This window comes from Labeo rohita, chromosome 9 (assembly GCF_022985175.1).
Source record: "Labeo rohita strain BAU-BD-2019 chromosome 9, IGBB_LRoh.1.0, whole genome shotgun sequence".
NCBI classification, from domain to species: domain Eukaryota; kingdom Metazoa; phylum Chordata; class Actinopteri; order Cypriniformes; family Cyprinidae; genus Labeo; species Labeo rohita.
In genome coordinates this window covers 8,080,274-8,094,222 of record NC_066877.1, presented here as the reverse complement: position 1 = coordinate 8,094,222, position 13,949 = coordinate 8,080,274, and the positions used below count along the sequence as shown (strand labels likewise).

At 40.5% G+C, this 13,949-nt stretch overlaps 1 protein-coding gene across 1 annotated transcript; it reads left to right on the top strand.

The window, feature by feature from the left end:
• Nucleotides 1-574: 574 nt before the first annotated feature.
• Nucleotides 575-10,822, top strand: sik1 (salt-inducible kinase 1). The gene is made up of 14 exons (XM_051118877.1): nucleotides 575-846; nucleotides 1,308-1,507; nucleotides 1,670-1,786; nucleotides 3,916-3,979; nucleotides 4,420-4,581; nucleotides 4,841-4,965; nucleotides 5,203-5,326; nucleotides 5,418-5,638; nucleotides 6,022-6,171; nucleotides 6,265-6,375; nucleotides 6,710-6,935; nucleotides 7,019-7,273; nucleotides 7,375-7,600; nucleotides 7,852-10,822. Exons 2-14 carry the CDS (start codon nucleotides 1,355-1,357, stop codon nucleotides 8,333-8,335), a joined length of 2,418 nt encoding a protein of 805 aa, XP_050974834.1. The 5' UTR covers nucleotides 575-846; nucleotides 1,308-1,354; the 3' UTR covers nucleotides 8,336-10,822.
• Nucleotides 10,823-13,949: the final 3,127 nt, after the last annotated feature.

Here is a 13,949-nt window from a genome sequence, read left to right as displayed (position 1 = left end):
TTTATATGCAAAGTAAAAAACAAGTAGCGACAAATGAATCAGAACTCTCTATTACAATAGCAAAATAAAAGCGAACTAAATTAGTTCCAGAAACGTCATATGGATGTAGATGTGTTGTATCAAAAGTTGCCCACATGTTTCTTTTAGGGGTTAATGTATACTTGGAACTTGGATGAACCCCATCGCTCGAAAACAAACACGCATTCTCATTTGCGTCCACACAGCAGAACCATAATTCATTCTTTGTATTCCTCAAATAACACAAGCATGTCAAGCAAGTTGACAGCTCGCGAAGTGCGCATGCCTTCCAGCAGGTGGAGCAGAGACTCTGAGCCTTCTCATAACACTAACAGCTTGAGAGCGGCGACACATCTCTGCCACTGGCGTCATCGTCCTCATCTCCAAGCAACCCCTCCATCAGCACTGGCGTCACCGTACGACGAGCCCGCACAGTTGCTCGGCAACTTCTGCCTTGTGCGCTCGACCGGCCTCGCGCCCCGCTCCGAGCTCTGACGCGAGTATGACGTTAATGAGGCGGGTATCAGTTTGTTATGGCAAGAGGGGGAGGAGGCGGAGTCCCTCATCACACCATGAGCCTGTAGCGCTCGTCTAATGCCAGCAGAGCTGCTCTAGAGCGGAGCCTCAGTGGCTGGAGCGGCACCTTGTACATAGTAGCGCGCTCCGTCAAAGTGTATATCGCTGTACATAGGAACTATTATCAAGACAGAATAAAAACAAAAACAAGTTTTCTTTCCCCTCAAGATTTGTACAAGGAATGACTTGTAAATTCAGATTTAAAAATCACTTGTACTGTGGAAGGAGGTGGAATTTATTCGTGTTTTAAAGGTAAGAGTACGTTCCCTTTTCGTATTTCCCATGACACCCGTGTGTAAAACAGATACACTTTGTCATTATATACCTATGTTTTCGTTTACTTATTTTCGATGTGACATTTCTCTGAATTTCAAGGACATTTATTATGGACGTTGCGCGCTGCTTTTACCTCTTAGCCTATTGTGCGTTTAGTCTGAACTTTTTAGTTATTGTATGCTACAATTTGAATGACTATTACAATGACATTAACTTGCTTTTAAGTGAGCTGGAAATGTGTTTATATCAGTGCGTCTTAAAATAAAATGTTTATATTGTTTTATTGATTTAGAAAGCAAGTATAGACTGTTTTGTGAAGGTTGTGATGGGAATTATTGTTAGTAACGAATAATAATCATTTTTGTACATTTGTAGCTCAAGTGCACTATTATACTATTCGAGCGCATTTATAACGTAGCATTTCTGGTTTGTTGCAGATAAATTGAAGTTATCGCTGCGCTTCGGCATACACCAAACCGGCATCATGGTTATAATGACAGACAGCAGCGCGGGCTCTCAGTCAAGTTGTGCCCAGGCCAGGCCTCTGCAGGTCGGCTTCTATGAGATCATCAGAACCCTCGGCAAGGGAAACTTCGCTGTGGTCAAACTGGCAAGACACAAAGTAACGAAAACACAGGTAATCCTCCTGCAGAATATTTGAAACTTTTGCATTAAAAAAAAAAAGTTATTTAGGATCTTTTGTCATTTCCATCCAAATCTGTAAATAATAATAACAATAATAATGTGCAGTATATTCAGCTGCATTTCTAAATGTGCATTTTGCTTTATTTTCATGCAGGTTGCAATTAAAATAATTGATAAAACAAGACTAAACTCTGCCAATTTGGAGAAAATCTACAGGGAGGTTCAGATTATGAAGCTGCTCAATCACCCCCACATCATAAAGCTCTATCAGGTAAGGATTTTTGAAGTTTATTACGATGCCAAATGTCAGTTAAACTGAGGAAGTGCTGTGTAATTTAGCATGCTCAGTGGCATTGAGAGAGTGTGGTTTAATGGTGAGTGAGTGTCTAAGCATTGGTCAGGCACATGGTGAGGTGCTTTTCCCTGGAAGTACATCTGGATAGCGTGTAATGTATAAATAGACTGAAGTTACTTTCTTCCTTGCGTTCGGCTTTTGCATAGCAACTGTCCACGGCATTACACTGTTAAATATGTTTCCAGTTAAAACAGTTTTTATTGAATTAAAAACATACTATGTGTGGTTACACCAAACAAGGTAGAAAAAGATCCTGAAGATAACAACTGCACAGTGTAACTTTTTTAATTTGCAATTTGTATTGAAGGCTGTTTTGAAGTGATTTGTTGGCTCACATTGTTTTTTAAAATATTATTTAATCTGTGTCTAAAATGTGTTTTTGTCTGGGAAGTAGAGGCACTGAAAAGTAGAGAGTGTGTTGGACATAAGGATACAGGGTCTAAATCTCCGACTTAATTCAAAGTGCAATGTGTCTGCAAAGTCACGTGAAGATAGCCAGAGGAAAAATCTCTAAGAAGTACAATCTGATTTGATCCCTGGGCTTGTTTTGTCACCATAGTTTGGCTCACACACTCGTGCAAACAGCGTCAGGTTAGTACAGAGTGCTAATATGTCAGCACATTCTTTCTCACAGCCTGTACAGTTTTAAGTTTGTTTTGTTCAGAGATTAGCATTTTGCAGATTATACTGAGAAGTGAGGTTGCGAAAAACCTAAAATCCCTCGGAATAACATCACACCTCACTTCTTTGGATCTGACCTCTCACGGAAGTTTTTGGGAACTGAGCAGCAGTTGTAGTTTGATACGAGCTGGATGTGCCATTCCTTCAGCATAGTCTTTCATATCAATTAATTAAAACATATCCTAATGTAACATATAAGCTGATGAAGGCAGTGTCAGTAAGAATCCTTCACGAAGTGTCCTGGGTTTTCAGCTTTCAGTTTGATCCCGCTTTAGTGTCAGATAACCTTAAATGTACCTCCCACTTTCATAACTGAAGCCCTGTTTATTTAAAGCTAAAAGCCCTTGAGATGAAAAATGTAGAACTGGTGACCCATGGCCTCTCTGATAAACTGTTTCTGTTCTCATGCTTCTTGTACAAACAGGCCTTTTTTATTGCTTTTAGCTTCTCATCCACTTCAGACACACTCTATTCAAAACTATCAATAGTTTCCTTCACTCATCTCCCTCTGCAGTAGTGACGAAGGGAGATGTCTCTGTGGGCTGAACAGGATGGGGTTTCTAAGGAAGCTATGACATCATTGGCACCTCTGGGTTGACTCTAAACACTGAAGTCTTTGGACGCCGGGTTTATCTAGAGATAAAGACCCTTTTCCTGTCTGACTACGTGGGTCATGACACGTTATGTTATGCGCTGACCTCAAGTGTCGAGAGTGTGAGCACGTATATGGGCGATTACACAGGGTTTCTCAGCAAGAGAAAAAGAGGACAGCACAGAACCTGTTGTGCAACTCTCGCTGGTAGCGCAACATGCAGCGTTTAGTATTTCTCCCTCAGGCCTCTGCCGGGAACTTACGGGACATTCCCATAAAGGGCGAGGACGTCATACACCCTCTCTTTTATAATTTCTTACGTTATTAATTGTTGATCTACAGCTCCATTTGTGTCACTGCATGCCTTTGTGCTCAAACTAGGTCTTATGTGTGAATGCATTTTATGGTTCAAAAGAAACGGGTTGGGGAAGATAAAGTTTCAGCTGTCATTAGCTGCTCTAGTGGTACTGATGGATCAGACAGAAGGCATCTGAGAAAGACATGCGTATGTGTGTGTGCTCGGGGCATTCAGGAAATGCTTGGCCACACTCTTATACAATGGCGCATATCATTACAAACTAACCCGTCATGTATGAACAACAAAAACTATGGTAGAAGCTGACAGAACGGAAATTTGGGTCAAAAGAGAAGTGGCTTGTTGATGCTACATGCACAAAATGTGATCATTTGTAATAATAATAATAATAATAATAGTAATTAATAGTTTAAATTATTATTTTTTTTAAATTCTCTTATGTTTTTGTCTTTACAGGTCATGGAGACCAAAGACATGCTGTACATCGTGACAGAGTATGCAAAAAATGGAGAAATGTTTGGTAAGTGGAAACCTTTTTGTAAATGAATGACTAAGTAATCTGTAAAAAGGCTGATGGGCGTCTGTTGTTTTTGACGTCTGTGGCTCTCCCAAAACCTCTTGTCCAGTTGTTGTGGATAATGATGACTGACGGGGAGAGAATTATTTAGATCAACATTGCCGTCAGAGCAATGAGTCAGTGAGCGAGCGCAGCGCGAGACAGGTGTTGGATTTTGAAGCTTTATGTAACTATGTAAAAGGGATAAGCTGCTCTACCTCTGCTTGTCCTCACCACCTAGGGATTTAAACAGTATAACATTTCTGTCTCTTCACCTGTCATATACTCGGCCTTTAAAAAAACAATGGCTGTCTCCCCAGATAAACCGTAGGCTTGGTTCTGTCTTTATATGGTGTTTTTAAGGCGATGTCTCCTCCCTTTCTAAGCCGTCCTCTTTTTTACAGACTATCTGACGTCCAACGGAAGGATGAGTGAAAACGAGGCTCGTAAGAAGTTTTGGCAGATTCTGACGGCGGTGGACTACTGCCACCGGCACCACATAGTCCACAGAGACCTCAAAACTGAAAACCTGCTGCTAGATGCCAACATGAACATCAAGCTGGCAGGTGAGCAAAGAAAATAAGCTTTTAATGGTTCACATATTGATGTGCCCTGCTCATAAACACTTCCCATAGCCAGATTACAAGTGGCCTAATTAATATTAATTACTGAATTCACAGTTAGGATCAGTAATAAAATTAAACCAGTTCTGACACAAGTTATTCATTATAGTGTTTTATATAAGGCATACACACCATTTTGAAGCAGTTTTATGAGTAATCAGTCCTTAAATCAACAAAGAACTCACTTCTCCATTTCTTTCAGACTTTGGATTTGGAAACTTCTACAATGCTGGGGAGCCTCTCTCCACATGGTGTGGAAGCCCACCATACGCTGCTCCAGAGGTCTTTGAGGGGAAGGAATATGAGGGGCCACAGTTAGACATTTGGGTATGTTTATCAATCTGATGCTCACCTGATGTCCTACACAGCTGCTGAAGATGAAATTGTCATTATGAACATGTCATTGTCTTATTTGCATTCCAAATTGCAACTGGTCCTTTAGCTAACACCCATTTGCATACTGAATATTATATACGTAGATGTGTAGAACTTTTTTTTTGCTGTCTTGCAAGCACTAATATAAATGCAAATCTAATACATGCTTCAAATGTGTGTCTTTCACAGAGTCTAGGTGTGGTTCTGTATGTGTTGGTGTGCGGGTCCCTGCCCTTTGATGGGGACAGTCTTCCAGCTCTGAGACAGAGAGTGACGGAGGGCCGCTTCAGAATACCATTCTTCATGTCACAAGGTACAGCTCTTCACTCCCTCTATTCATGTACAATGCTGCATCATTGTAACAAAACCATTTTTGACCGAGACCTCCTTGTCTCTTTGTCCAGACTGTGAAAATCTGATTCGCAAGATGCTAGTGGTCGACCCAGCCAAGCGGATCAGCGTGGCTCAGATCAAGCAGCACCGCTGGATGCTCGCAGATCCCAGTGCACCCCACCAGACCCTTTCCCTATCCCTTACAGACTACAACTCCAACCTTGGAGACTACAGTGAACCCGTCTTGGGTATCATGCAGACCCTCGGCATTGACAGACAGAGGACTGTGGAGGTGAGAAAAAGGGCAGATACAGACATGTGTATGCTACAAACAGTACAGGGTTAGTTATTTCGAGCAGGGAAGGGCTCATTTACCAGAGCAAGGGTTAATATATGTTGTTCGAAAGACATAAATTGTCAATTTGTCACCTTGGAATAAAAACAACACCATATCCAGCTTCCCGCAGCTTTAAATATGTCCGTCTTTTGGCACAGATAGGATAAACACGGTAGCATCTGTTTTGAAAGCTGCCATGCTGTGTTGCTTTTAGCTTTTGGTAATATCCCTTAAGAAGTTAATTCTTGACGCAGACTGCCTGCGTTTCATTACATCTGTTAAAGTGACACTTGGTATGGTCACTGTGTCTAAAACAGTTTTTCGATTGCCTTCCACAGTCTCTGCAAAATAGTAGCTACAACCACTTCTCAGCAATCTATTACCTGCTGCTAGAAAGAGTGAAGGAGCACCGCAGCCAGCAGCTGAGCCGCCAATGCGGGGCCTGGAATCAGAGATCGAGGACAGCGTCCGATTCCTCCACCCCTGAGGTGAGTGTCGAAGCGAGGCCAAGACAGTCTCCTGTTTGAGATGAAATCTCCCTTTGCTAACTCAGCTCTTCCTCTGACTATCTCACTTTCAAGGTGATCATGGAGTCATCTGAAAGCTTCAGAACCTCAGCCTTCCCTGTCGCCACCAAGGTGAACACCCTTGTCCATTCAGAGATGGAATGTGAACAAGGAGGCCTGTTTCAGGTCAGTACTTCCCTTGAGCTTGACGTAATCCCTCTCTAGACTAGGGGTGGGTAACCTGAGATCCACTGTCCTGCAGAGATTAGCTGCAACCCTGATTACATTCCTGAACAAGCTAATCAAGGTCTTCAGAATCACTATGTTAGGGTAGGGTTGGAGCTAAAATCTGCAGGACAGTGGACCTCAAGGACCTTGCTCTAGACCCCTCTCTTCCTAGTCGCTCAGTAAATAGACTCCCTGTCCTGTTTCATATTGCAGATATGCAGTGCACCCCCAATCCCCCTCCTCCATTAGAGACAGGCAGTGGCTAACCTGAATGCCTCCCTCCCTTCCTCAGCGCGTGGTGTGCCCGGTGGAGGCCAGCCTGAACGGGCTCCTGTGGAACCGATCCATCTCCCCCAACAGCCTGCTGGAGACTACCATTAGCGAGGAGGTGCGACCTCATGACCTGGAGGAGGAAGAGGGGATGCTGCAGGTCCAGCCACCCCACTTGCCCAGCACCACCTCCCGAAGGCACACGCTTGCAGAGGTCTCTGCTCGATTCCACCAGTGCAGTCCACCCTGTAAGTAAAATGTTAATAACGGGTGAACTGAGGGACTTAATGAATGGATCTGGTTATTAATTACATCTCTCATCTTCTCTCAGGTATTGTAGTTAGCCCTTCAGATGGTGCTTCGTCTGACAGCTGTCTGAAGTCATCGTCAAACCCCAACCCGGCTCTCTCCACTGCTGTAGGGGATCTTTCATCACTGCTTGCCTCCAATAATGGCCCTGAGGCATTAGCCCCTGCTGGAACACCCCTTGCTCTTTCCTCCAACCTCCTCTTGCAAAATCAAGGCAGCATGCTTGCAGCCAGCTTCCAAGAGGGGCGCAGGGCTTCAGACACCTCCCTAACGCAGGGTGAGTTTCATAAAAATGAAAAATCTACTTTAAAACATGTGCCAGGTTTATAGAATCACATGGGTAAGTAGTTTCTAACCACTCTGTGATTATTTCTCTAGGTTTGAAGGCGTTCAGACAGCAGCTGAGGAAGAACACTCGTGCAAAAGGCCTGCTGGGGTTGAACAAGATCAAAGGTCTGGCACGACAGGTGTGCCCTCCGACCTCATGCACCAGAGGCAGCCGGGGGTCGCTCGGCCCAGCCATGTGCACTCCCTCAAGTCTTCAGGGCTCTAGCGGCCCCCGTGAGCGCCGCAGCTTGCTGGAGGAGGTTCTGCACCAGCAGAGGTGAGAAGAAATCCATACATTTCCCAAACTTCTGAAGATACATGAGTGTTTCCCAACCTTGTTCCTGGTGCCATCACAGTACTCTTCCTAGTCAAACACACCTGATTCAGTGCATTAGTAGAGACTCCAATACCTGAAACAGATGAGTCAGATAAAGGAGAGATGCAAAATCTGTACTAGGAACAGGATTAGGACACACTAGGGTACATTTCTTGAACACACCTAAACTATGTTGTTATTTCGTTATTCAGGATGCTACAGATCCAGCACCAGCCTCAGCCCCAAGTCCAGTCTCAGCAGCCTGTACTCTTCCTCTCACAGTCCCACCCTTCATCTCCTCCCTCCAACAATCTCTTTGCCCCCGCCGCCCTCTTTTCTAACCCCCCGACTCAACCTATCCTCCCTCCGTGCCAGCAGACCTCCATCGCCTTCCAGCACAACCTATGGCAGCAGCAGCAGTCTCTTGACTCCTCATCCTCATCTTTGTCCCCCGTGGCCTCTGCTGCCCATCTTCTGGAGGCTCGTCTGCACATCAGCCAGCGGCCACATCTTCACCCTCAGTCCCCACAACACCTGCAGATCCAGCCCACCATCCCATGCCAGGGGCCTTTCTCCCTCCTGCCCCAGCAGGGCAGTTGGAGCCTGAGCACCAGCATCGAGCCTGAACCTGATGTCCAGGAGCTGGTCTGTTCCGGTCAAAAGCAGCAACTCAGCAGCTGTGTCATGGTCAAGTAAAGAAGGCAAAGACTTTGAAGAAGTTCTTAGAATGATACTGACTGCTTCCACCACTCTTAGTCCAGCGTGAGCCAGTGGACATTGGTGTTGAGCGTCAGAATTTGAAAGCATCTCATTTTGAGGATGCTCTCAATAGTTTTCTAATGCAAAGGAGAGACAGTTTTACGCTCTCTGGACACACGATTGTGTCTATATGTGTTGGAATGACCAGAGAAAATAAGAAGAAGCAATAACCAACCTCTTCATTGAGCCCATGACCCTTGCCAGGTGCTCCTGTCCACACAGCAATAAAGGACGGGTCGCTGAACAAGGAACTGAATAGTGTGAGTTTTCATCTGTTTGCGAGTGAGTCCACTCATACACAAAACTGGCCTCCGCAATCGCAAATGATTACGTCAGAGACGCTTGTTTATCTTCTATACAAGTATGAAAATTGGACGGTGATGTCTTCCTTACAGATTTTTCCAATGATTTCCTTTCAGATCTTGAGCTGTTGATTTTGTTTGTGTTTTACATCTCCAGAGAAGACCAAAGTTGATTGCTTTTTGCCTCTTTGATTTCCTTCCTACAAGTTCTTGAAACAAAATGCAGTATCTGACTTATCCAAAACTTCCAAAAAAAATACTGTCATTTCATTTGACGCGCAAACTAGCCACACTATGCCTCCAATGATGTGTGTGCAATGAAGAAGCGCCTTAACATGATGGGAAAGTCGAGACAAATGAGAGTAAGCTAGATATAAGCACAAGAGGTACTGCATAGTGTTTACTAGACCAGGTCTTTGGGTTTTCGCTGTCTGTGACAAGGACTTTAATGCTGCTTCATGTTTAGTCACATATATACAAAGACACTAGACAATTTTGAGCATACAAATGTGCGCCTACCAATGACTTACTGAAATTAGGAGACATTGTCCGGCCTAGCCATTCAGTTTTGGTTCCTCAAACTCCTCTTCCATTAGTTCACTACCTCCTCCATAACTGATCTTTCACCTCAAAAGGCTGTATCTCAACACACACTGTATGAGAAATAAGTTAGGCCCATTACAATGTCTTGAACCCATGACCCTCATTAATGGTGTAAATTTGCTTTTTTTTAAACAGTGAACAAAGAATACGAGTATAGTGCAATATTTCACATTGAAATGTAGAACCAGGAGAGGAAGCTGTTGTAGGAAAGCAAAAGGTACTTTATGCCTGATAATGTTATTTTATTCTTTCTTTTATAGAGCATGTTTTGTTTTTTTGTTTTTTTCAGTTTGTAATGATTGTATGTACGAGATCTTTTAAATGATGTATTCTGCATGAGCATAGGAAATAAGAGCCTGGCCATTTTGTACAGCTTGTTGACACAGGTTGCCTTTGCATCCAGGCTGGCTTTGTAGAATGGCAGAACTAGAAAAACAACAGGAAAAGCCAAAGAGAGAGCGCAGGGAAGATCAAGAGATACTTTTTCAACTGATGTCACGATAGCGAAAAGCTCTCCTTTATTCAATTGTAGCACGTTTAAATTTCCCGAACGTGGTCTTACTGCTCAGATGTAAAAAGTAGCTGCCTCCTCTAGTTAACAAATATTTGATAAGCAATCGTTTTAGGTTCTCCCTTTCTCAGAAAGGCAATGCATTTACATACTCGTATAATTTTTCTTGATTAAAATGCATACATACATAGCTGAAGATGTCTTGTAGCAATAGATTTGAATTTTATATATTTTTTTTATATTTAGCTTACAATCTAGGTGCTAGAAGTAGATTTCAGAAGTGTTTCTGGGTTTGTGTGCAATTTGTATGAAATAATAGTGTGTTGCCATTGTTGAAGCTCCATTTGCTTGAAGCACTGTTTTTATAGCTCAAAATGATCCTGTTGCATGTCTGTCTTTGTGAATTCGACATATTTGTGCAATGGTTTTTAGTAGTTTAGAAAAAATCTGTACTGTGTTTCCAAAATGGGTCATAAAACGACAGTGTTTGAAACCAGTGCAGGAAAAGATGAGTTGATGGTAAAGCTATTGAAGGTGATGTAAGAAACAGTGTTACACCCCTTTCCTTTTCACCCACCACCAAACTCGTGCCTTTGTCTGAACAAATCCAGTGGTGGTGAATTGTTTTTAACATTTGATTTTAAGATATCAGAAAGCTGAAGAGGTGTGTATCTTATGCTTTTTGTTAGTTGAAACACCCCATTTTATACTTTCATTTCATTTGCTGTTTGACAATTATGCACTTTATGATGACAGTTGCTTTTGAAAATAGTGTTTGTTTCCACTGCAGGTATAAATTAGTCTGTAGTTACTTTTGAAACACTATGTTTTGATGCTGAACTGTAAAGATTCTCTTCTGTCTGATTTTTTTTTTATTTTGGTTATATTTCCCTGATATGCTTGCTTGCTGTATGTGAGATTGTACATGGCTGTGTGAAAGTGTATGAGAGATAATGTTTTATTTATGTGGCTATTTATTTGAATAAAAAAATCACCTCTTGAAATTTATTTCTGCGTGTTTAGATTGTTTTTCCCCATTTTTCTGGGTTTTGCTTATATGGAATTATACTTTGCTATTGAAGATTTAAAACAGCATATAGTTTCCTAAAAGTATGAATCAGTGTTATTGAATTAGTGATATTAAGCATGTTTCCTCCAAAACAAAATACCTATTTTTTTTTATGTTTATCATATTAGATTAACTGGATTATTTACACATGCATTATTATTTAACTAAAAAATATACATATGCCTATATCCTGCAATGCAAAAAATATGTTTTTTTGTGAGTACAAATATAATAAATAAAATAACAATAAGTAATACATAAAATAAGGCATGTTTTTATAGCTCAAAATTCAAGGAATATAATAATAAGTGTTTTTTTCCTTCCCCTTGTTTTACGCATAGATCTAAGAGTTTATTAAACTATTTTCTTGTGGTATATGAATAATACAGTACGTCATTCAATATACATTTGAAGTATTTATCTTGTTTTAATGTATTTATTTATTTTGTAGAGATACAACAACAACAATTATTTTGCAAGACAGAACACCATAACATATTTCCAGACCGTAAACAACTCAGAAATCTGAGCAACTGGCAGAAACATAACAATTATCGTGAAACACAACTGTCTGTAATATATAATCTAATGTGACAGTTTCTGCGGAGAGGATCACAGGTACAGTGGAGGACAGAGCACATGTAAACACATTCCAGTGTGTGTGCGCTCATCACTGCAGCTGTAAGCTAGCGGGTGGCTACGTGCCCAGAGAGCTCGCATTGATCTGTGCTGGGAATTCCATGCTCATACGTTCAGCACCAAAGCCAGTGGTCCATGCCAATCATTCTGACTGGATGCCCTGCTCCAACTCATAAGCTCAAACGCCTGCTCACAGCGTGTCAAAACCTCTGTCACACAGACTCTGATTGATGAAGCACCCTTAAATATCTCTGTGCGTATATCCAGATCTCTCTGAAATCATAGCTAGACTGCTGATCTTATGATGAGAGCCTGCAGAAAAACATCAATTACCAGGAACAGGCATCAGTTTTCAACTCTTCATAATTTCAGAAATATCAAAGGTAAATATCAGATGTAATATTAGACTTGATGCTATGAAAATTAGAATATATATATGTCTATATATACATATATATATATATATATATGTATGTGTGTGTATGTGTATAATATATGAGAAAGAGAGAGACAGAGAGAAAATGGAATGCAGGATATTTTATAATTGTTATATACATCCAATACATATTTTATCATTGTAAATTATACAATATCCTGCATTTTTTATTTATATTTTATTTTTGAGTCCAAATATCTAAAATAACATTAAAATAATATATTAAATAAAATTAACTTAAGATAATGAACTTGAACAATATGTGGACTAAAATGTTTTTTTGTTGTTGTTGTTGTTTTTTTGACACTGCCTGTCAAAAGTCAATATTCATTTTTTATTATTGATATTTTCCATGTTTTAAAATAGTAATCTACACTACAAAATAACACAAACAGAAGTATTTTCTCTTTATTTTGTGAAAAAAAAAAAAAGTTCAACAAATTAATTTTTTTTTAAAAGGTAATTCTGACTTTTTTCTCAGAATTGTGATACAAGCTTGCAATTATGATTTTTTTTTTCTCAGAATTGTGAGTTATAAGGTCAAAATTGTGAGATATAAACTCGCAATTCCGAGAATCAGTCCTTCTCTTCCCCCTCAAAATTGGACTTTATAACTTACAATTGCTAGTTTATATCACAATTCTGAAGAAAAAAGTTAGAATTGTAAGAAAAGTCAGAATTGTGAGATATAAATTCGCATTTGCGAGGAAAAAAAACAGAATTTTTTATCTCACAATTCTGACTTTATTTCTTGCAAATGTGTGTTTATGCAATTCTGCGGGGAAAAAAAGCCAGAATTGTGAGGTTATATCTCGCAATTATGACTTAATTTTTCAGAATTGCGAGATATTGCAATTGTGAGTTTATTTCATGCAATTCTGTAAGTTTATATCTTAATCTGAAAAAACTTGCAAGTTTGTACCACGCAATTCTGAGACAAAAAAGTCTGAATTGTGAGATAAAAAGTCGCAATAACTTTTTTTATTTTTTTATTCAGTGGCAGAAATGGGCTTCTATGGGGAATGTGTTTATTGCTGAATGCTTGACATGTCTCTTGGGACGTTCGATAGCATATGATGAGTATCAGGTTAAAGTTAGCGTTTATTAATCAGGCAAGCATGTGGATGTAATGACATTACATGGGTTATAGAGTGCAATAGTTGTGTGTATGGTAGGCTAGTCAGAGGTATTTTGGTACGGCACCACTCTATCTTTCCCCTTTGGGACATGCTGTGGCCAAGATTGTAAGCTGAGATAAGTATGAGTGAAAGATGAGTTGAATCTGTCAGAGGTCATGTAGTGCATCACTGGGAGACTAGCAGCTAGCAGCTCATGAAGCTCAGAGAAACCACTTCAAAGTCATTTTAAAAATGCTTTTAGCTCTTAGTCTGTTCACTGTTGTCCAGGTAAGAGTAAACAGCAATGGGAGATATCTGATATTTGATATTTGAAGACCTTTGCGTTGAACCTCCAGCAGGAAACTGGTAAGAGATAACGTACACTCAGCCGCTCATTATCGCAAAATAAACTGTGACATGGTGATCAACACCTAACTGTGAGCGGAGGAGTCTGATATCACACTAAAGGAGTTTACTGTGAGATAATGACCGGCTGACTTTACATTTTCCCATGGCTACTTAGCAAATAAATAAAAACATGGATATGAAATAATGACTGAGTTTAAATTATCTTTATTAATAGAGACAGTGAGTGCTGCATAGGAAATTGTTTTTGGACATCAGTCAAACTAAAGAGTTTAAAAGTCAAAATAAAATATCTGAGGACAGGAAGCCATGACTGACCAATCAGAATGAAGTATTTCAGAGCAGCATGTCATAGCTGACCTCTTTGAAAGGAATTTAGAAGGTTAAAACCAGTATGTTCATACTAACATCAGTAAGTAATGGCCATGTTCTGTGGCAGATTCAAATTGTAAATAATTTTCTTACATACATATAAAACCCAGTTCACAACAAGAATGATAACTATAA

Bases quoted from the DNA above. Each gene is read 5' to 3' on its own strand.
- sik1 (XM_051118877.1), top strand. From the start codon at position 1,355: ATGGTTATAATGACAGACAGCAGCGCGGGCTCTCAGTCAAGTTGTGCC. The intron at 1,787-3,915 runs GTAAGGATTTTT...TTGTCTTTACAG, and splicing joins ACATCATAAAGCTCTATCAG to GTCATGGAGACCAAAGACAT. The intron at 6,936-7,018 runs GTAAGTAAAATG...ATCTTCTCTCAG, and splicing joins CCACCAGTGCAGTCCACCCT to GTATTGTAGTTAGCCCTTCA.